This window comes from Odontesthes bonariensis, chromosome 23 (genome assembly GCF_027942865.1).
Source record: "Odontesthes bonariensis isolate fOdoBon6 chromosome 23, fOdoBon6.hap1, whole genome shotgun sequence".
NCBI lineage: Eukaryota > Metazoa > Chordata > Actinopteri > Atheriniformes > Atherinopsidae > Odontesthes > Odontesthes bonariensis.
In genome coordinates, this window is record NC_134528.1 from 14,997,950 (window position 1) to 15,017,591 (window position 19,642).

Here is a 19,642-nt window from a genome sequence, read left to right on the forward strand (position 1 = left end):
CCATTAATGCACCATTTACTCCAAACAACAGACTATAACACAAGAATGTGGCTGTTATCAAATTTTAAAAGTTTCTTACAGTTTTTTTTTTACCACGCTATAGGCATGGCTAATAGACAACAGGGTCATAATATGGAGAATAAACTAAAGTGGCCTTATTAACCGCACTAACAAAAACTGCACATCACCGACAGTTGGATCGCTACAGCAGCACGCATGCGCGAAACCGGTGAATCCAGGAGAAAAGGTAAACGAAGCTAAAAATTAAGACGCGTTAATGCGAAGTTAATATTGAGGAATCGATAGCCTGAGTTAAAATTTTCATGTTTACGTCAGATGTTTAAGTCTGTTCTGTGTACAGGGGAATGATCATGAATCTGAGAGACTCCCGCCGACTTTTTTTCACCAAAAAAACGGACATTTGGAATTTTCATGAAGACGGAAGTGAGCGCTCCTCCTTTCCAGTCTAGCCTGTGAGCCCTGTGCGTGCATGCATGTCAGTCTTTGAATGTTTGTTGGCCTGTGCTGTATACACTTATGAGTTCTTCCCGAAGATAGTTCAGAGCCTTCATTTGCCTCTGAGTTTCCCCCCCTTCGTCGGAATGGCAGCGGCAGCGGAAGAGCCGGAGGACACTGGCCGGAGCAGCAGCGCCGAAGGAGCGCTAACAGGTGCAGGTGACGGCGAACCCGAGGAGGCCGAAGAGTTCACCTGCTCGGCTTACTGCTCGGAGCTCTCCCGGCGTCAGAATGAGCAAAGGAAGGTGGGGTTGTTCTGCGATTTGACCCTGGTTTTCAGCTGCGGGGGGTTGTCCGGAGAGTGGGTCCTAACCGTATCTGCCCACCGCTCCGTTTTATCCGCGGCGTCGCAGTACTTCTCGCTGCTGCTGGGCGGACAGTTTTCAGAGTCCCTGACCGGGCGAGTGGAGCTGAAAGAGTGGAGCTCTCAAACGGGGCCCGACCCGGACACCGTGGAGAGCGTCATACAGTTCATGTACACAGGAGAAGTCAGAGTAACCTCTGCCAATGTGCACGAGGTGTTGGAACTAGCTGACAGGTAATTTTTCAAACCATACATAGTTTGGGGCATTTGTCCTGCTTGCTTACATTTCCAGTGTTTTTGTTTTATTATAGAAGAGGGTGTGACCTGACTGGAATGACACACATGTGGAACTTGGTCTTTCCACTCTCAGAGGTTTCTTAGTCACATGTTGTCATTACAAAAACATTATTCAGCAAAGCTCTTTTGGTTGTGTCAGGTTTACAGTTGAAGAACCCACATTGTGGGGAGAAAGATCAGGAGTGTTTTTAGCAACGGATAAGTAAGGAGTGATTAATTACCCCTTTGATACAGAAAAGTAAAAATAAAAGTGTCACAAGTTCCCCAAAATGTTTTTTTTTTTTCAGACATCAGAAAGAGCTTATTTGACATATTTTCTCAGCAAGTAAGTTAATGCAAAGGATTCAGATTAAATCTCCTATTAGATGATTCTTAAAAAAAAACGTTAATCTCCAAATTATATTACACCATTACTACATGTGTAAATGCTTGAGCATCATAGCTCAAGAGTAATAAAAATCAGAAGATCTGGGAAGGGGGGGGTATAGGACTTGTCCCATTTCCAAGTACAAAAAAGATGTGTGAGTGTTATGTGTTCATGCTCGCTGGATCATTTTGGAACAGAGTCTGTTTTAAAGCTTTTAATGACATTTTAATGTTGAAAGTGACTCGTGAACGTGACTCATGAGGCAAATGCTTTTCACCCCACCTATTGTTCCTTGATTAAAAAGGACTTTTGCTGTCAAAGCAACTCTTAAAGACCTATAAAGTTTAATAGAGTAATAAGGCTGTAATACAATATGCCAAAGTACACATTCAGATGTGGTTTCACTTGTCGATGTCGGCGCTTTGTTAGTTATTTAATGGCAACTTGTTGGACTATGTTAATGTGTCTATGTATATATATATACATATATATTTGAGTTTATTGTGTATATAAATATATATATTTGAGTTTACTGTGTAGATATATTTGTTCCCCCCAGTTTTACTACCTGGCTTTTGTTAGTCCTTGATACATTACACTATTCATTGTGCACACCAGTGTTGCGGTAAAGCAAGTAATAGACGAACCAGTTCATTGTAGGAGAATGTGTAACTGCATCTACAAAGGAGGTTTGTTTTTTTGTTGTCTTTTTTTTTTTTTACATGTTTTTCATTTGATTTTAAATGGACCCTTTCACAGATTAACTACACAATAGGGTTGTCGTTATTCAAGATTTTTTTACTAAACAATTATCATGTCCCAGAACATTTACAACGGTACTATTGTGATAATAGTGCTGATATATAACCACACATTTACTGTAAACCCTAAACATTGGTTGCTTTTACCATTTAATAACACAGTTTCCTTTTCTCTGGTGACATTGAATGACGGCATATAGTTTTACTATCCTGAGGACACAAAACGTGGCAGTAAAAAGTCATCACGCTATTATAACCTGAGTCTATCTATTCACACAGCATGCCACTGGGCTGTCTGCAGAGCTGAAATAGATAGATGATTGATGGACAGAAAGTTAGTCAGTACCTGTTGTGGTTACTGACCACCAGACAAGTCGGCATCAATTAGCCAGTTAACTGGATATAGTAATCGTTACTTAAGACCACTATTACTGGAATAACTGGTCAACATTATGACTATTCTAATTCTCCAGCGTTGAGCACTGAAACAGCTTGATAATTGTGACATCTTCTCCCTGTCAGGTTCTTGCTGGCGCAGCTGAAGAGCTTCTGTGAAGAGTTCCTGGTGAAGAATTTGAACCTGTCCAACTGCGTAGCCGTGCACAGCCTGGCACACATGTACTCACTGAACCAGCTGGCTCAGGGAGCTGCGGAGACCATCAGAAGAAACTTCCACAGAGTTATCCGCGGCGAGGAATTCTACACGCTGCCATTTCACCTCGTGAGAGACTGGCTCTCGGACTCAGAAATCACTGTGGACTCTGAGCAGGCTTTATTTGAGGCTATCGTGAAATGGGTCCACCAAAACAAAGAGGACCGAGAGAAGTATTTTGAGGAGCTTTTTAAGCTTCTACGGCTACCGCAGATTGCTCCTACCTACCTGACGCGTGTGGTGAGAAAGGAGCCTTTAGTGGCAAACAATGCTGCATGTCGGCAGCTGGTGCTCGATGCTCTGGAGTTCCATGCCATTCGGTCCGAGAGCCTCAAATCAGCCGATTCAGAACTCTGTGCCTCCTACAAGGCAGTGAACCAGCCGCGACTTGGCCAGAACATGGATGTAATCATGGTGGTTGGTGGTGTTTCAGAAGGTGGAGAATATCTCAGTGAGTGCGTGGGCTACTTTGTTGCCGAGGACCGTTGGGTCAATCTGCCGCACATTCACAACCACCTTGATGGACATGCCATCGCAGTCACTGAGGGCCATGTTTATGTGGCGGGCTCCATGGAGCCTGGCTTTGCCAAGATGGTTGAACGCTACAACCCAAGCCTAAACAGCTGGGAGCAGGTCAACAGCCTGACCACCCGCAAACACTCCTTTGGCCTTATATGTGTCAGAGATGTACTCTATAGCATTGGCGGTCATGGCAACTTCAGTCCAGGCTTTAAGGATGTCACCATCTACGAACCTGAAAAAGATGAGTGGGTCAGTCTTGAGCCAGCCCCAAAGATCCTACGAGATGTAAAAACAGTGAGCGTAGATGATCGCCACGTGTTTGTGATGGCCAGGACTCCTGTGGACATAGACCACGATGATGGACTGAGCACTTTGACCACTCGCTACGACACGGAGAGTCGCAAGTGGCAGGAAGTGCACTCACTGCCATTAATTGATAACTACTGTTGTTTTCAAATGGCTGTTGGATCCACAAACTTCTACCACACCGCCTCTTGTTGTCCCAAGAACTACAAAATAACAGTCGAGGAGGCTCAGCAGAAGATAAGCAGTAACGTCTCAGACAACATCCTCGACAGCCTCCCATCAGAGGTCCTGAGCATGGAAGGTGCTGCTCTCTGTTACCTTGGTGACGACATTTTCATCATTGGCGGGTGGAGGAACGGCAGCACCTTGGACAAGCAATACCGCACGGAGGTGTACCGTTATTGCGCTGAGAGGAAGCGCTGGACGCTGCTGCCGCCCCTAACTCAGCCACGCTGCCGAGCAGCAGCCTGCCATGTTCGCATCCCGTACCGGTATCTGTGCGGCCACCAGCGGTACCCAATGCCCCAGAACCTGGCTCGCCAGCGAGACCGCATGCAGCAGATGCAACAGCTCCATCAACGCACCCTAACTCTGCGGAGACAGCTGCACTCGCAGATTGAATGCTGAGTGAGGATCAGAGATTCTGCTGTGAATATTTACCACTTCATCTGCTCATAAGATGCCTTGTCGTTGTACCAAGGCTGTTGTTTTATTTTTGACTTATTAGAGGGGAAATGTCTGGGAGGGTTTACTCTGAGCTGGCTTGAAGTGAGGAAGAATATACTGTTCAAATTTTAAATTAGAGTAACAAAAGAATTAGCTGGTAAAGCCAATAAATGATCATATTGGCAAAGTGAATTCGGCCTTACACTTCTAGTTTATGTCTTACCTTTATTCAGCAAGTAATTGTGACCGTGATTGCTGTAACGCTCTTCAAGATTTTTATTCCTTCATTGAAACTGAAATTGTGGCCTTTGCTAACACGTAAGAATAAATTATGTCAGTTTTCGTCTTGATACAAGCTAAGATGACAGTTTCCAACACATTCCAGTGAAGTTTTGTCAAGTTAAGTCTTGAAATGTAATGTTTGCAAATTAAAATGTCGGCATTTATTGTGTTTTTTCCAGAGGAAAATGACCAATGATCAGTGAAATGCTTAAAAGTACTGACACACCAAAATGAGAAAAAAAAACTTCCAACTTCTTACTCCTCTCACAATTTTTGTTTTCTATTATATTCTACCTTGTTTTTCCTGTACTTTACTGAAATGTCTAAGTGTTGATGTTGTGTACCATAGTATGTGGTAAAGAGAAGAAAAAAAAGACAATCAAATCTTAATTTTTTAGAAGAAGAACAACAACTTCTGGGAATCACCGTTAAATTTTCCACAGATTATGCAATACTTTTGCCATTTTCATCTCTTAAATTGCACAGATGGACAAAAGTTGCTGCATTTGAAGTCCCAGGTTGTTTGGTATGTTTGAATACACAATACATTCCAACATGGTAATAACAAGAAGTTCATTTTTGGCAAATTAAGCTCTTTATTTTTCTGTTAATGCTGCAAGAGCTCTGCCTCTGTGCTAAGGTACTTTTGGAAGAATTTGTTCGGCATTTTGGTTTCATTGGGACGAAGCACTGCGGAGATGGTGCAAAATGAGATTAATGTTCCTCACAGTGCCATAAAAATGGAATCTAACCCATGAAGTAAGTAGTAGTAGTAGTAGTTTCGACGTAATTGCTCTGGTAAATTGCACACAATTACTGCAGAATACATTAGAGCAGACACAAGCAGGCAGTGAAGTTACATTTGATACTTGATTTCAAGTGCAGATTTTTGTTTCAGTTTGAATGTTAGAAGTTTATTTTCAGAGGAATTGTAAAAGTCAGATTTCAAGCAGCTATATATATACCACTTTTCTATAAGTTACCATTCTGTTTATATGTGCCAAACCTGCAAGTGCTCACCATTTTGTAATAAAGTTTAATGCTTTGGTATGAAAATCATTGTCTTCTTGAATCATTGTCTTCTTCTTAAAAGGTGTTATTCAACCATCTCACTCATCCGAATATCCTTAACTTTAGGCACTAAGACAGACCTCTAACTGTATATTTAATGAGTTGTAACTTTTAAAAAAAATATTGAACTATTAACTATTCATTTTAATTCAATTATAGCAGCTGTCCTGAATTAATATTTTGAAGCGTGTTGATAAAATATAGCATATGCTTCACTTACAATTTACAGCATTCCTTCAGCAGTTTGAGACCATTGTAGAAAACACACACAGAGAAAAAAAAAAACATTAAATTACAATAGTTTCTTTTCCTATTTGTTCTTTTAAAATTCCAGTTAGCACTATTTATTTTTGGTTCGTCATGAGCTGAATCCGCTAAGTGGGGTAGGAACCAATTTGCGCCGGAACCATTTCAAGCGTAGGGGGGAAGGTTCCCAGATGTAACGCACCAGGATGTAAACAGCCAGCAGTGTAATCTGTTCCGTTATTTATTTATCATAAGATTCACTATTGACATGTCTTGTATTTAAAACTATGCACTAACGGCTAACAGTTGTTCCAATAAACGGTTAGTACGTCACTGACACGTGACATCTCTGTTTGAAAATGGTAAGTTGGAACGGTCAGCTGTTACGCAATCACTGCAGAAGTAGTCGGACAATAAAGTAGTTTTTTTAGAGGGGGGAGGGTGTTTGTTGTTTAAAGTTGAAAATAGTGCATTGTGTAAATATAGTTTATTTTTGTTCAGCGAACAAAATGTGGGCGTGTGTGTGTGTCACACACGCCCACATTGAAATCTTGTTCTAGTAGCTTAACAAGTAGCAATTGTTTTCCTGTTTTAAATATGGTTGTGTCTGAAGTTTCTGGCTTACTAAATAATACTGATAGTGGGGAACGTTGTATCAGAACTAAGTGTGCTTGCTTTAGTAGTCACATAGTTATTATAAGTAAAGACACGGTTCTTAAGCCTTTAATCGTGGCTACACTAAGATTTCCGAGGGCGACAGTAGACGTGGCTTTTGATTAAACCCTTAATGGAGACAGGATCAGCACTGTCAGGCAGACCAAAGGTGACCACACTATCAGTAATAATACAGGACTCCTAAAGAAAGCAGCATGCCCAAACAAGGATGTTTATAGGTGGAGGGAGAGTAGCATCTCTGAACCACTTCTCATGAGGAGAACCAAGGCCGAACACATGGAATGGGATAAGACATACCGGCCTCTCAGTGGAATAATGATGGGGAAAAAAACATCCTATTTACTAATGAACCCAAGGTTAGGATTTTTTTGGCAGCAACAGAAAATAGTAAGGTGTGCATGTAAGGAGACAATCAGGATGACTGAGGAGAACAATTCTGCAGTGGGTCAGTGAGTACAGCTGCTGCTGGGATAACACGGGTCTGGAAGGTTTTGAGCAAACTCGTCATGTCCATATAGTTTGAATGCATGCTGTATTTTTTTTTCTTTTTTCTTTTATGGATTGAACTTTTCAATTAAGCCATCGAGCTGATCATTTAAACAAAGTCAAAAAGTCTAACCAAGTGCAGGATCTTCACTTGTGGTCTCTGACGTTTGGCCCTCATCGTATGTTGAATCATCTGTTAACTAAACGTCTCATTTTTGAATGTCCAACTAAAGACTCTCCTGCCTGGCTCAACTTCCAGATATACCATGTTCCCTGGATCTACATACCAGTGCGGACTGTTCTGGCAATCTGGCACCAGCTGACCAAAACCGAGGTGAGGCAGCTCATCGGGTCACGTGATAATGGGATATTTCATTGAAAGTGCCTGTGCGTGTGTGCTGGACTGTCACAGAAGAGATGTGCCTACGTCAATTGTAAGACCGAAGTTTTTTCCTGTTCAGATTCCAGAGCTGGCCAAGTGCTCTGTGCTGATGAGGGAGCGCAGCAGGGTGGAGGAAACCATCTACGCCATGCAGCGGGCTGGTGCAGGTACCCTGCAGGTGAGAGCACTGCGACACTCACCCTGCATGTTAGCACATTCATGGGAGGAATTTGATTATTTGAGCAGGTGAGGAAATTGCTGATCAAACTTACTGAAAATACGAGTCGGTCCTGCGCAGAGGACTGGGATGCTTCTCCTCAAGAGAGAGAATAAGATGTGGCAAAATCATCCTAAATCCATAGGAGTCTCTGGCTCTAGGCTCTAAACTTAGACTGGTTCCATATCCTCTGTCTGAACACCAGAAAAGGGTCCCGTTACGGGGAATGGACTAACCTCTGTTAGAGGAAAGCGGTGAGACTTCATGAACAAATACAAAAATGCAAACTTGAATCCTGTCTTTTGGGGTTGGACTGAATTTACAGAATATTTGTGTGACTCATACATTTTTAGTGTTTGCTGAGTGGCACAGATGTTCAGCTGTTTTTCAGTTCCTGTTATGACTGCTTCCACAGGTGATCTCAGACTTTGACATGACGCTCACCAGATTCGCTCACAATGGCAAGAGAGTACCCACCACTCACAGTAAGCCCAGAGTCCTCATCACCAGATACTGATCTTATGACCAGGTGTCTGCTCATCTGAACTTTTGTTCCTCTGCTCCGCTCGTCTGTCTGAAGCTTTCCTTTCTTATTTTTTTTTTTATTTGTAGACATCCTTGATAATCGGTTGTTAATTAACGAAGACTGCACTAAAAGGGTAATTCATGACGCTCAAGAATAAAAAAATTCTGTTCAGATTACAAGTGACAGAGCAGATCGGTTTGTCTGTGACCTAACATTAAAGTTCATTAAAATGAAGTATTCTGGTTGCAGATGAGGGAGCTCCTGAACACCTATTATCCCATAGAAATCGATGCGAGCCGCAGTGCTGAGGAGAAGCTGCCTCTCATGGTGGAGTGGTAAGAAGTAAATAGCTCTTGGGACTAATGCTTCACTGTTTTCATACGTTTTATCAATATCTGCTTTTAATCTGATCTACTGAAAAAGGTACAATATGCTATTTTTCCCAGTATTTGTCATATCGATGTAGTCCAGTTTGGTGTGTACTATTAAAAAGAGTGAGCTGATGGTGAGGGTGGGTGCGATCTAGATTTACTCTTCTCTCTACAGGTGGACAAAAGTCCACGAGCTGCTGATTCAGCAGAGGATCAGAAAAGACATGCTGGCCCAGGCGGTGAAGGAATCGAGCGCCATGCTCAGGTACTCACTGCTCAACTTTTATAGAGAGAAAAACCAGTCAGTAAGACACAAAAATGCAATAAAACACCACAACTTTAATGGCAACGTTAGTGGCAAACTATTATTGTTGGGATCACTTTCAGAGTAATTTGATCAACAATAGGAAAACATTGTCAGGCAATCAAAGTAGATCTGGGATCAAGTTGCCTCCTTCTGATGCTTCACACTGTTTCCTGATTAACATTAATATTCTGTTAGTAGGCTAATTATAGATAAAAGTGAGTACATGTTCTTTTTTTAATGTTCTCACAGAGTCTTGACTGTGAAATGTTCATTACCGTGTTTTCAGGCTCAAAATGATACATAATAAAGGGTCAAATTGTCTAATTACCCGCCACATACCGAACAGTCTTTGGCACTCTGAAGTTGTTTTATTTTTTACTTAAGTTCTTTTTATCTATAGCAGGATGTCCTCAAACTGTTGTCCTGATGCACTGATTTGTCCTTAAAAGGTAGCTCGTGTAACAGAGTGATAGATTAATCTAACTCTTCTTGTTAAAATCAGTGTTGGAGCTTAAGAAGGTTCAGGCTGTGTTGAATGAAAAAAAGGTGTTCATATCAAATGTTAACATGCAACCTCTTTGGAATAAAGTCCTTTCAATAAATTTTATTGCACCCATTTCCTGTTTTCCTGGCAACATATAGGGAAATAAGTGACGGCTTAATACTCCTGTACAGTACTGCACTATGAAGCACGTCGTTCTTCATTTTGAAATAACTAAATACAGCAAACTAATGGGTGGAGTGTTTGTGCATTCAGGGACGACTACAAAGTGTTTTTTGACCGACTGGCCGAGCACCAGGTCCCTCTGTTGATCTTCTCTGCTGGCGTTGGCGATGTGCTGGAGGAAGTGATCCGACAGAACCATGTCTTCCATCCCAATGTCCACATCATCTCCAACTACATGGACTTTGACCACACCGTGAGTTTAACCACGCCCACCTTGGGATTTCACTTGACTGACATCAGTAGCATTATCTTTTTGATATTTCATGTCGTGAGGGGATTTTTCAAATAATCTCAGCATTGTCCGATACGATAAAACATCCTTTTTATCTCCGTCTATACAGTCCACAAGGGTGTAATATTTCTGTTACACTGATTTAATAATACTGTGTTGATCCTTGGATCTACTGGGAGTTACTCTGAGTTTGTGGGTTTTCCACAGGTGCCCTCGACTTCCTGTTATGATAACAAACTGTTGTTGTGAGTGGTTTTCTGTCCGCCACGTTGAGAGTTTAGTCAGCCTCTTCCTATTGGCAAAACCAAGTCTGTGTCAAAGCTTACATTAACCGGAACTCATTGTCTTGGTGATAAGGGGGTCCTGCGAGCCTTTAAAGGCCAGCTGATCCACACCTACAACAAGAGGGAAGGGGCTCTGTCACACGCGGCTGCCCTCAAAGAGCTGCAGGGTCGACCCAACATACTGCTGCTCGGGGACTCTTTGGGAGACCTCACCATGGCTGACGGGGTCTCTGAGCCCCAGAACACCCTCACTGTCGGCTTCCTCAACGACAAGGTCACGCTTATAATTGGCCGGGTTTCCTTCTATCGAACACCTACAGTGTAGAAAGATGTGCTCATTGTCTGTTCGCTTCGTCTTTCAGGTGGAAGAAAGAAAAGAGTCGTACCTCAACTCGTTTGACATCGTGCTGGTGAAGGACGAGACGATGGACATTCCAAACGCCATCCTCAGATACATTACCTCATCAAGAGACAAGTAAGAGCCACAAGAAAGAAGTGGACGCTTAATGCATGCAACACTCTTACCTCTGAAGTCTTTCCAATTCGACACTCTGTGTTTCTGACTTGAATTTGCTGTTAGCCATCCAGTAAAGTCCCAAAGTTTCAGTGGCAGCTTGAGCTTTGAGAACAGCTCTTTTGTAGAGCAGCATCAGCCGGACAACACGCCACCTTGGCATTACTCAGTGAAGGACAGAACATATTGTCTTGTATAATAACACATCAGAGGCAGATGCTCCTCTGAAATTAAATTCACCAACTTTTAATTTGGTATTTGAAATTTAAAAAAAAAAATTTATTTATTTTTTTTACTCCTTTAGCACAAAAACCTTCTATGTGTAGTTTTACAGTATGAGGATGCGCTGCTTTTACATACAATTTGGAGGATGCTCGTGTTCGAGCCAACAAGTTAGACTTGACACTGACCGACCCCGTTCTTCTGGATTTTGTGTCTCTTTATACAGTGCAATTACTTGATGTTCAGTTCTGATAGCACTCCACGTATGAATCTTAGGTTTACTCACAGGGTGCAGCTAAATACACATTATTACAGCGATTGGTCTTTTGTTGAATTCCTTTGAATCTGTTACAACAGTCATTCTCATGTCAAACACAGTGCTACAACACTGCAGAGTTTTAAGCGGAAGTTTAAATCTTTCCATTGGAACATTTTGCTCTAGTTTTATATAGAACCACTTTAAAGTGAGTCGGTTGCTCTTTGCTACGCGTGTTATGAAGCTTGTGAAAATAATGATAGTTGTGCAGTAAATGTGGTCATTTCTGTTCAGGGAACATTGAAAATGTTGAAAAATGCTCAAAGAATACTCCTGAACCCAATAAAACCCACTATTGTTCAGATAGAACTTTAAATTTCATACATGGACAAAATCCTGCAGTGCAGACTCCTAGATTCACAAGAATCATGCCAGTTGGTAAAGTTTCGTCTTTTTGAGAGATTTATCGATACTTATATTAAACCAAACTGTTTATTTTTGAGCTTAAGGTGGCATGATTGACTTTTTAGGTGCTTTTTTCTTTTTTTAAACACGAGTAGACTTTTCTCTGTCACAAACATACTTTTTCCTTTCTTAGAAGCTGCTCATAAAAGTAAAATTTAAATATTTCTGGTGCACGATGCAGAGCTGTAAGATTTCCCCCTCACTTCCTTCACAGTATCAGGTCAAATGAAGGTGCGGCTACCTAAGATGTCATAGAAGTCAGAAAAAAACTGGAAGTGTGTTTTTCTTACAAACATTTTAATTAGTTATTTCAGGGACAAAAAATAAAAGGTGCTTGTTTGATAGCTGTATTTCAGAAGAACAAACAACACAGAACTCTACAAAAGATTCTTTTTACGGTTTTTCTTGTCATTCAAATGATGCTCCAATGTGACATGGAAAATATTAAACTGACGCTGAATGAAGAGAGTCTCTTGCTGCTATTGTTGTTTTGTTTAGATTGAAGGTGTGTGGGGGTTATCCCTGAGAGAGAAAACCAAAGCGTTTTGTTCTCATCACAACTCCTCGTGTCTCGCCTGTTCCCGTTCGTGGTCCTCGTCCACCTTTAGTTTTAACTCGCTGGCTGTGATCACGCCGTCTTTATTGCGGTCCTGGTTCTGGAACATGTCAACGACGACCTGCTCCATGGTCAGTCCAGGCTTTATGCGGCCTTTGCTCTCTGACACCTGCAGCTTGATGAATTCAGCAAACTAAAGTTGGAGAGAAAGAAGAGGAGAACTCACATCTTTGACAGTAACGGTGTGGCCAATATGCAGTGGGTATTGGCGATAGCTTCCCCACCAACTATTGTAGTCAGGTGCTGATCACAGGTAACACATCACAAAACTTGAAAAAGTGTTGCTCATTCGGGCTCCGTATGCGTTTCGCTTTATTAATCCACATATCGGCCTTTAGGCCTTCTGTACTGTTCTTTAAGAGGGCCTAGGAGCGAAAACATAGATTACTAAAGCTAAATACACACGTAGCCTGAGTGTGTGGCACTTGTTCACATTTTCTCATCATAAATAAAAAAAAGTTTCTCTCTATGGTTCACTTAGTTACCATTGTTTTCGGTCGTCATAAGTTTGGTAGTACCATTTGGCCGCTAACAGTGTTGTCCCTAATATCACCACCAAGTGGCGCCAAAGTGATGTAATCCACACTATGTAGTCAGTACACTTAGATGACAGCATTTCAATGAGAAATCCTCCTTACAGTCAACCAAATCTCAACATGGCAGACTGTGATCTGATTAGATTATAATTTTAACTCATCTAAGCAGAGATGTTTAAAAGCTCGTCCCTGTTTAGTTAGCTCACCACTCACTGAAGTGTTTCTAGATTTAGGTGCTGTTAGAATAACTTCAATGGTCACACTTGCGGCAGAAACATACCTCCTCCTGAGGCACCTCTGAATTCTTGTTTGTGTCCAGGGCCTCAAACAGGTCTGTAGGAGGGTCCTCAAGCCACACGAACAGGTAACCGGGTGGCACGCCCTTCTCAAATTCCACCAGTTCGATGTCAAAAACCAGCACGGCACTGCTCGGCACGCCAGTGGCTGACAGATGAGGACACGTTTTAACTTACGGTCATAGTGTCTGTGGAAAACATTTGTTGCTTGCTCACAAATGTTTAAATCATGCAAGAGGTAGTAATCTGCATCCATCCAATTTTGTCAAGACTTAGAAGACCAAAACATAAATTGGTTCAAGTCTGTTCTGAGCTGTAGCTCAGGGCTGAACATCAATGTACTCATACACAGCAGAAATCTCACCTCCTTTTTCTCCATGTCCGAGGTGAGGCGGCACTGTAATCAGCCTCTTCTCTCCCACGCACATACCCCTCAGGCCCTCATCCAGGCCGTCGATCACTTTGTCCCACCCCAGAACTGCATCTTGAAGGCTATCGTAGTCGTGTCTGAGGATGGGATGGGGGGGTATTTATCATTTATTTGTCATCGATTCTTCATGTTGATCTGAAATTTTCTAAATCGGAAAAACGTGTTTACTCACGAGGAAAAGAGCAGCGTGCCATCCACCAGGGTGCAGTTGTAGTGGTAGCGGACGAGGTCGTTTACTGCTGTGGTGTCGTTGCACATCTTGGGTTTGTGGATGATCTGGATATCAACCTTGTCGTTGGGGTTGTGGAAGTCGATGACGTGGACGTCAAAGACGAGAACAGCTGATGGGGGGATCACATTACCTGGACAGATCACAAAAAAATGATTCAACCCCAACAAACTCACCCTTCGGGCACAGCTCAAATAAATCACGCTGTTCAATGCGCAACTTCCTTTCGAAATAAGATGATCAATTGTTTTGCTGAGGTTGTTTTTAAAACCTTAAGAAGCACTTCTAGTGAAGAGGAACTTTGTTGAGCCAGCTGGAAACTGCAGAGACCTACCAGCTCCTTGCTCTCCGTAAGCCAGGTGTGGAGGGATGATGACCCTCCTCCTCTCCCCGATGCACACCCCCAGCAGGGCCTGGTCCATACCCGCGATCACATACCCCATCCCGATGTAGGTATTGTATGTGCTGTTCCTCTGGTAGCTGTTCACAGGATGAAATTAATACTGAGATCTTGCAACCAAGAATGCTCTGAGATTAAAGAGATTCTTTGAAATACCAAGTCAGCACCGTCATGATCTCAGCTCACCTGGTGTCGAAGGTGACTCCATTCAGGAAGGTTCCATTGTAGTGGTACCGAATGTAATCCCCCACCACAGACCTGCGAGTGCATGACTCGGGCACCATCTGGTTCTCAATGGTGATGTTATCCTTTGGGTTGTGAACGTCCACCAAGAGGACGTTGAACACCAGAGTCGCCTGGGACGGAATCTCCGTGCCTGGCAGACGGGAGGGGAAGCCTCACATTTAACAGTTTGATATGAGGTGACTGCTGGATAATGAAACTAATGCTGCAATGGGGTTTTAATGATGAAAACTTTTCAAATCTTTTACCCCTCGATATGCCAAAAACGACTCACAGCTTCTGGAAACTGTGAGAAAGGAAACGCTGAAGTTGCTCTCAGTGAAGCAGTATTTGGCCGCTCTTAACCTCCCCCTCCACATTTTCCCTTCTCCAAATCTTCACCCCAAAACCAACCTACACTTGCTTTCTGAAGATGAAATGAGGTCTCGTAAATAAAGTAAAAATATATATTCTTACCCCAAAAAAACAAACAGTTAAACTATTATATAAGAGGAGAGGACTTACCTCCACACATATCATTGTTAAAGCAAGAATTACCGCTTGCAGACATGACTGCAGTACATTTCAGCCGAAACAAAAAGCAGAAATCTGAGCTAAATGTTCAAATTTTAGAAGAAGACTGCTACAAGATGTCTGTGGATTCATATGAATCCATTTGCAGAGCAAGAAACCCACGAAACATCCAATAAAAATTAAATTTTAATGGATGTTTCACACAACAATAAAAATCCCATTCAGTTTATCATTCAGTTATCCCCCGTTTATCTTGCTACAACACGATGGCCTGTGAAGAAGCAGTGGCCCCGCCATTCATACTGATGTAATTTTGACACTGTCCATTTCCCCAAACATTGTTGCAGAAGAAGCAGTCTACTCCGCCATTTATGACAACAGCATTTCCTGACGACTGCAGAACAATGCGCCTTCCCACGTGGAAGAACTGCTGAAGAACAGCTGATGAACACATGAAGATTCATCAATCTAACGTCGAGGCCCGGGGCCAAGCGAACTTTTCAGCTTCCAACCCACAAAATGTCGCTTGATTTCTGGAGATTACCTCCAGACCCCATGACTGCTCCCAGAGAGGGATCCCAACCCCCCACTCTCAGAAACACTGCTCTGCACTTTAGAGATTCCAGTCTGACTGAGCATCTGCAGGATGTGCCACGACAAGCCTGCTCCATAGAGGCCACATCCCATAACCCTTAGGACCCAAGGAATCAACATCCATGTACCAGACACCAACAGAGTATAGATTTTAGTGACTCAAGAGGGAAATATGAAGCTAAAACACAGCTTTTCTATTATTAAATAGACACATTTGTGTGCTGATTTCTTTATTCCTCTGATCCCTTGGTATTTGAAAATTTCTCCTTTTCCGTGTCGTTTTCTTCTCACCTGATCCTTTCTCTCCATAAGCCTTGAATGGTGGGATGATGATGTTTCTGATCTCTCCCACACACATGCCCAGCAGCCCCTCGTCCAAGCCCTTGACCAGCCAACCCTCGCCCACTAAGGAGTTGTGGGTCTGCTTCCTGGTGTAGCTGCGTGGGGCTCACACAAGCGCAAAGTCACATACACATCTGCACACAGTCAACATACCTGGGTGACACAGTACAGACACACATGGGCGGTCATTCAGATGGAGGAAAATTAAAAAACAATGGGTGTTGCTGTTTTTGAAGACACAAACACTAATCCCAATCTCACTCCTGTTGACTCATGAATGGGTCAGCGCTCAACCAAAAAAAAAAAAACAACAGTCGTCTGTGCTTGACTTCACCTGGAGTCAAAGACGGTGCCGTCGAGCAGAGTGCCGTTGAAATGGTAACGCACAAAGTCGGTGCGCATGACCGAGCGTCTGCAGTCTTTGGGAGTGCTGATGGTTTTAGTGACAACCAGGTCAACCTTGTTCCACAGATCCAAGAGAACGACGTCAAACACCAGCGTGGCGTCTGGAGGAACCGTGTCACCTGGAAATGAGGTCGGACGGAGGTTAGACAAACTCGGACATCAGTCAGTGCTGTTAGGGGTTTCTAAATGTTTCTTCTTCAAGTTTCTAGGAAATTACACATTTAGTCTGTGCCGCTGCTGCACAGTGAAGTTACAACTTCTGATACATTTATTACCGCAAGTTAAGTAGCTTCGCATCATTACTGATATTATAGTTATATATTATATATAATTTATATTATATATTATAATATATTATAGTATATTATAGGAAATCAACACTTAGTGACGCTCTATAAAAAGAGCATTAGGCTTTGAGAAGTAGGGCATTACCTCACTAACACAAGGGCAGAACTTTGCTGTACGTTCATGTTAACCCAGAAATAAGCTACTATTTCAATACTGGAAACCTCCAATGACCCAGGTATAATGTAATCATAAAATCTGAGATAATCTTAAGTGATAGTTTTGTTTGTAGATATTAAAATAAGAGTAATACAAGTCTGTAAAAAAAAAATGTATGTGGTATAAAGTTCACGTCAGATAAACAGTATTTTTATTTGAAAACTTACCACAAAGATATCAGTTGTTGAAAACTTGAGAACTAAAATAATTCTCATTTTTAATTTTAAAAAGTTGCAACAGGAGCTTGTTAACTGTTATGTTCCATAACTTCTTTTCTTAAAAGCTCTGTATCATAAGTACAGATGGGGTGCAGATAGCAGAGAAAGGCAAGTTAAACTCCAAAAAAAACAATCAAACTTGAGACACAGTGATGTCACCTCCTTTGTGCCTGAGCTCAAAACTGTCCTGTGGCTCTGATTTTTTAATTCTTACATTGATGGAGGCCACATCCTCCAGGCCAAAGTGGAGACGGAGCATCCAGGGGTTGATTGGCCCGCTGTGCCAAAGTCAGCATCAGTGTAACAGTGAGCCTCGCAGGGTCAGGCTGTGAAGGTACCACTCAGGCTGAACAATATAGGTTTTTGAGCAAGGTTTGCTGACATCCAAACATGTCTTTTATTTTAGTCAAGGCCCTCGTTATCTAGGCAAGACGATGCCAAATCACATTGTGCTCATATTACAACAGCGTGGCTCTGCAGTGAGACCTGCCTGCAATCCAGATCTGTCACCAAGTGAAAGCATTTAGTTAATCCGATTCATCCAAAGCTTCGAATCCTAAAACTCTAAATACCACAGATGCATCATGGGGGGATAAAAGAAAAAAGGACCTGAACTGTTGAGCAGCTGAACTCTTTAATCAAGAATTGGAATCAGAAAAAGATAAAGGAAGTTAGCTTGTAAAACTGTGTGCAATGTTTATGACATAGTACTTCAGTGTCATATGTTACCAAACAACGTTGTAATTGTAAAAGTAATCTTCACATATCAACAGACCAACTGGAATCCAAACTATTACGGATTGGTCAAAAAGGATTGTTGTCTTTCTCATTGGTGCAAAAAAAAAAAAGAAAAAAAAGACATCTAGGCTACCTGCCCCGGTGCTTCCATAGGCCAGGTGAGGTGGGATGGTGATTGTCCGGCGCTCGTTCACACACATCCCCTGTAGGCCTTTATCAATGCCCGCGATGAGCCGACCCTCCCCGATCAGGCCGACTTTGGCTGCTCCTATCTGACGACTGTGAAGGAAAAACCAAGAGGTTCAGGAGTACAAAGAGACAGTCAGAAGAGGGTCAACTTTGAGAGGATGTCACGTCCGCGCGACACGCACGAAGAGATTCGCAAGTGGATGCTGCAAACCTGTTTTAGCGTGTGAATCTTCATCTCAGCATTTTTTTTTTTACTCTCTTAAATGCCTGCAGGCAAGGCTTTGCATCTGCTCCCAGGGCCTCTGCAGCTCTGAGAGCAACAAATGTGTTAAAAATGAAAGATGACTCGACGGACTCACCTCGAATCAAATATCTTTCCGTCGACAAACGTGGCGTTATAGTGGTAGCGAACGTAATCTCCGTTTTTCGACTCTCTGGCACAGTCTTTGGGGATGAAGTATCTGTCCACGACTACATCTCCCAACACCGGACTGGGGTTACACTCCACGGAAAACCATGCAGCAAGGAAGGAGAAAACTATGCAAAGGGCAAACATTTTTTTTCTTTTCTTAACTCAATCAGATAGATCAACGAATTAAAGCACTTAACATTTAGATGAACGCAACAAAATGCGTTAAAGTGAGGGCCTGCGGGTTGGGTGCGCTCTTCACTCGGAGCGGGGGGCTGCGGATGTCTGAGCGCTGTAAACGTGGACAATCTCCAGGTCTCTGTGCAAACTTTTTTAACCAGAGAGGGAGGACTGCGGGGAGGGAGTGGGGAGCCCTTCTGTCAAACTCTCCACAGTACGAAAAAGAAGAAATAATAATACCGCTTCCTTTAGAAAATAAAAGAACAGAAGAGACATGACGCAGACGTTTTGCCGAAAAGACACAAGAAAGCACGTAAAAGCTTTGAAAGCTGTGATCTTTTATTTAAGTTCTCATGCAAACCCATGTTCAGATTTTATTATAGGCCATAAAGAAGTCATTCGATGTTATTCTAAACTGTTTTGACTGAAGGTTCAACTTCACGTGATTGTCATTTTCAGCAGCCTCCCACACACTAAAGAAGTCTTAGTGTTTAGTTTGTGCTTTGATAGGCAAAGACTTGGTTACGTTGCTTTTACTCTGAAGGCAGAGCTGTTGTTTCTCGCCTCAGAGCGGCTCGGCTCTCCAGCACCGCTGTATCCAGCTCCAGACAGAGATCCGCCTCTGGATCAGCCTTTCCGAGCCGTAAAGTAGCCCGAGAGCCTCACGATTTTCACCTTTTTCACTAATGCCGTGAACTTTAGGCAACGGTCTCCTCCCGCAGCGTTCACCTCCTTTCTGTCCTTGACAATTCTCAGCATTCAACCGCACAGATGCTTGAAACCTTTGGAAATAAGGGGTGCACAAAACAAGAGATGACATACATTAAAGCATGCAAACGAACTCTATTAGAAGTTTTAACAGATCCTGTAGGAGAGGATTTACGACAAATAACCCCCGAGATGAAAACTGAGCGCTTTATAAGCCCACCAGCCTCAAAAGTCTGTCATTGTTAAAATAAACATGGCTGGGTTTTTTTACACCCACGTCTGTTCTAGTGCCACATGAAGAAGAGCCCCAGTTTCAGAGACAGCTGTAGGCCAGCGCTGAGAAACCTGAGACTTCAGCCTTTGGAAGATCCAATCCCGGAATTCCCACAGACCCCTGAGCGCTTGAGCAGACCACCGCACAGACGCTGGGAAAGCAGG

General features: G+C 42.6%; 3 protein-coding genes across 5 annotated transcripts; 2 read left to right on the plus strand and 1 right to left on the minus strand.

The window, feature by feature from the left end:
- Nucleotides 1-221: 221 nt before the first annotated feature.
- Nucleotides 222-5,046, plus strand: klhl11 (kelch-like family member 11). Its single transcript, XM_075457749.1, has 3 exons — nt 222-247; nt 362-1,054; nt 2,768-5,046. The coding sequence occupies exons 2-3, from the start codon at nt 495-497 to the stop codon at nt 4,350-4,352; spliced, it is 2,145 nt and encodes a 714-aa protein (XP_075313864.1). The 5' UTR covers nt 222-247; nt 362-494; the 3' UTR covers nt 4,353-5,046.
- Nucleotides 5,047-6,186: 1,140 nt separating this feature from the next.
- On the plus strand, nt 6,187-19,578 carry LOC142374273 (7-methylguanosine phosphate-specific 5'-nucleotidase-like). Of its 3 annotated transcripts, none has more exons than XM_075457873.1 (11): nt 6,187-6,352; nt 7,411-7,485; nt 7,613-7,711; nt 8,166-8,235; nt 8,363-8,409; nt 8,526-8,611; nt 8,823-8,912; nt 9,712-9,874; nt 10,271-10,471; nt 10,560-10,672; nt 19,493-19,578. In XM_075457873.1, the coding sequence occupies exons 1-11, from the start codon at nt 6,350-6,352 to the stop codon at nt 19,500-19,502; spliced, it is 957 nt and encodes a 318-aa protein (XP_075313988.1). In that variant the 5' UTR covers nt 6,187-6,349; the 3' UTR covers nt 19,503-19,578. The 3 variants fall into 3 exon arrangements, with proteins under 3 accessions (XP_075313988.1, XP_075313987.1, XP_075313989.1); XM_075457872.1 differs by lacking the exon at nt 19,493-19,578 and adding an exon at nt 15,265-15,674; XM_075457874.1 differs by lacking the exons at nt 6,187-6,352; nt 7,411-7,485; nt 19,493-19,578 and adding an exon at nt 15,265-15,674 and having other exon boundaries at nt 7,626-8,004.
- On the minus strand, nt 11,935-18,647 carry fkbp10b (FKBP prolyl isomerase 10b). Its single transcript, XM_075457870.1, has 10 exons — nt 18,267-18,647; nt 17,852-17,997; nt 16,188-16,377; nt 15,803-15,948; nt 14,348-14,537; nt 14,096-14,241; nt 13,705-13,894; nt 13,467-13,609; nt 13,087-13,250; nt 11,935-12,403 (listed from the first exon to the last, which is right to left on the minus strand). Exons 1-10 carry the CDS (start codon nt 18,461-18,463, stop codon nt 12,209-12,211), a joined length of 1,707 nt encoding a protein of 568 aa, XP_075313985.1. The 5' UTR covers nt 18,464-18,647; the 3' UTR covers nt 11,935-12,208.
- Nucleotides 19,579-19,642: the final 64 nt, after the last annotated feature.

Excerpts from the sequence above, each read along its gene's own strand:
- klhl11 (XM_075457749.1), top strand. The coding sequence starts at position 495 with ATGTCAGTCTTTGAATGTTTGTTGGCCTGTGCTGTATACACTTATGAG. Across the intron at positions 1,055-2,767 it reads GTGTTGGAACTAGCTGACAG|GTTCTTGCTGGCGCAGCTGA; the intron begins GTAATTTTTCAA and ends TCTCCCTGTCAG.
- LOC142374273 (XM_075457872.1), top strand. Across the intron at positions 7,486-7,612 it reads ACCAGCTGACCAAAACCGAG|ATTCCAGAGCTGGCCAAGTG; the intron begins GTGAGGCAGCTC and ends TTTCCTGTTCAG. Across the intron at positions 8,236-8,362 it reads GAGAGTACCCACCACTCACA|ACATCCTTGATAATCGGTTG; the intron begins GTAAGCCCAGAG and ends TTTTATTTGTAG.
- fkbp10b (XM_075457870.1), bottom strand. The coding sequence starts at position 18,463 with ATGTTTGCCCTTTGCATAGTTTTCTCCTTCCTTGCTGCATGGTTTTCC. Across the intron at positions 17,998-18,266 it reads GGAAAGATATTTGATTCGAG|TCGTCAGATAGGAGCAGCCA; the intron begins GTGAGTCCGTCG and ends TTTCCTTCACAG. Across the intron at positions 15,949-16,187 it reads GGCACCGTCTTTGACTCCAG|CTACACCAGGAAGCAGACCC; the intron begins GTGAAGTCAAGC and ends AGCCCCACGCAG.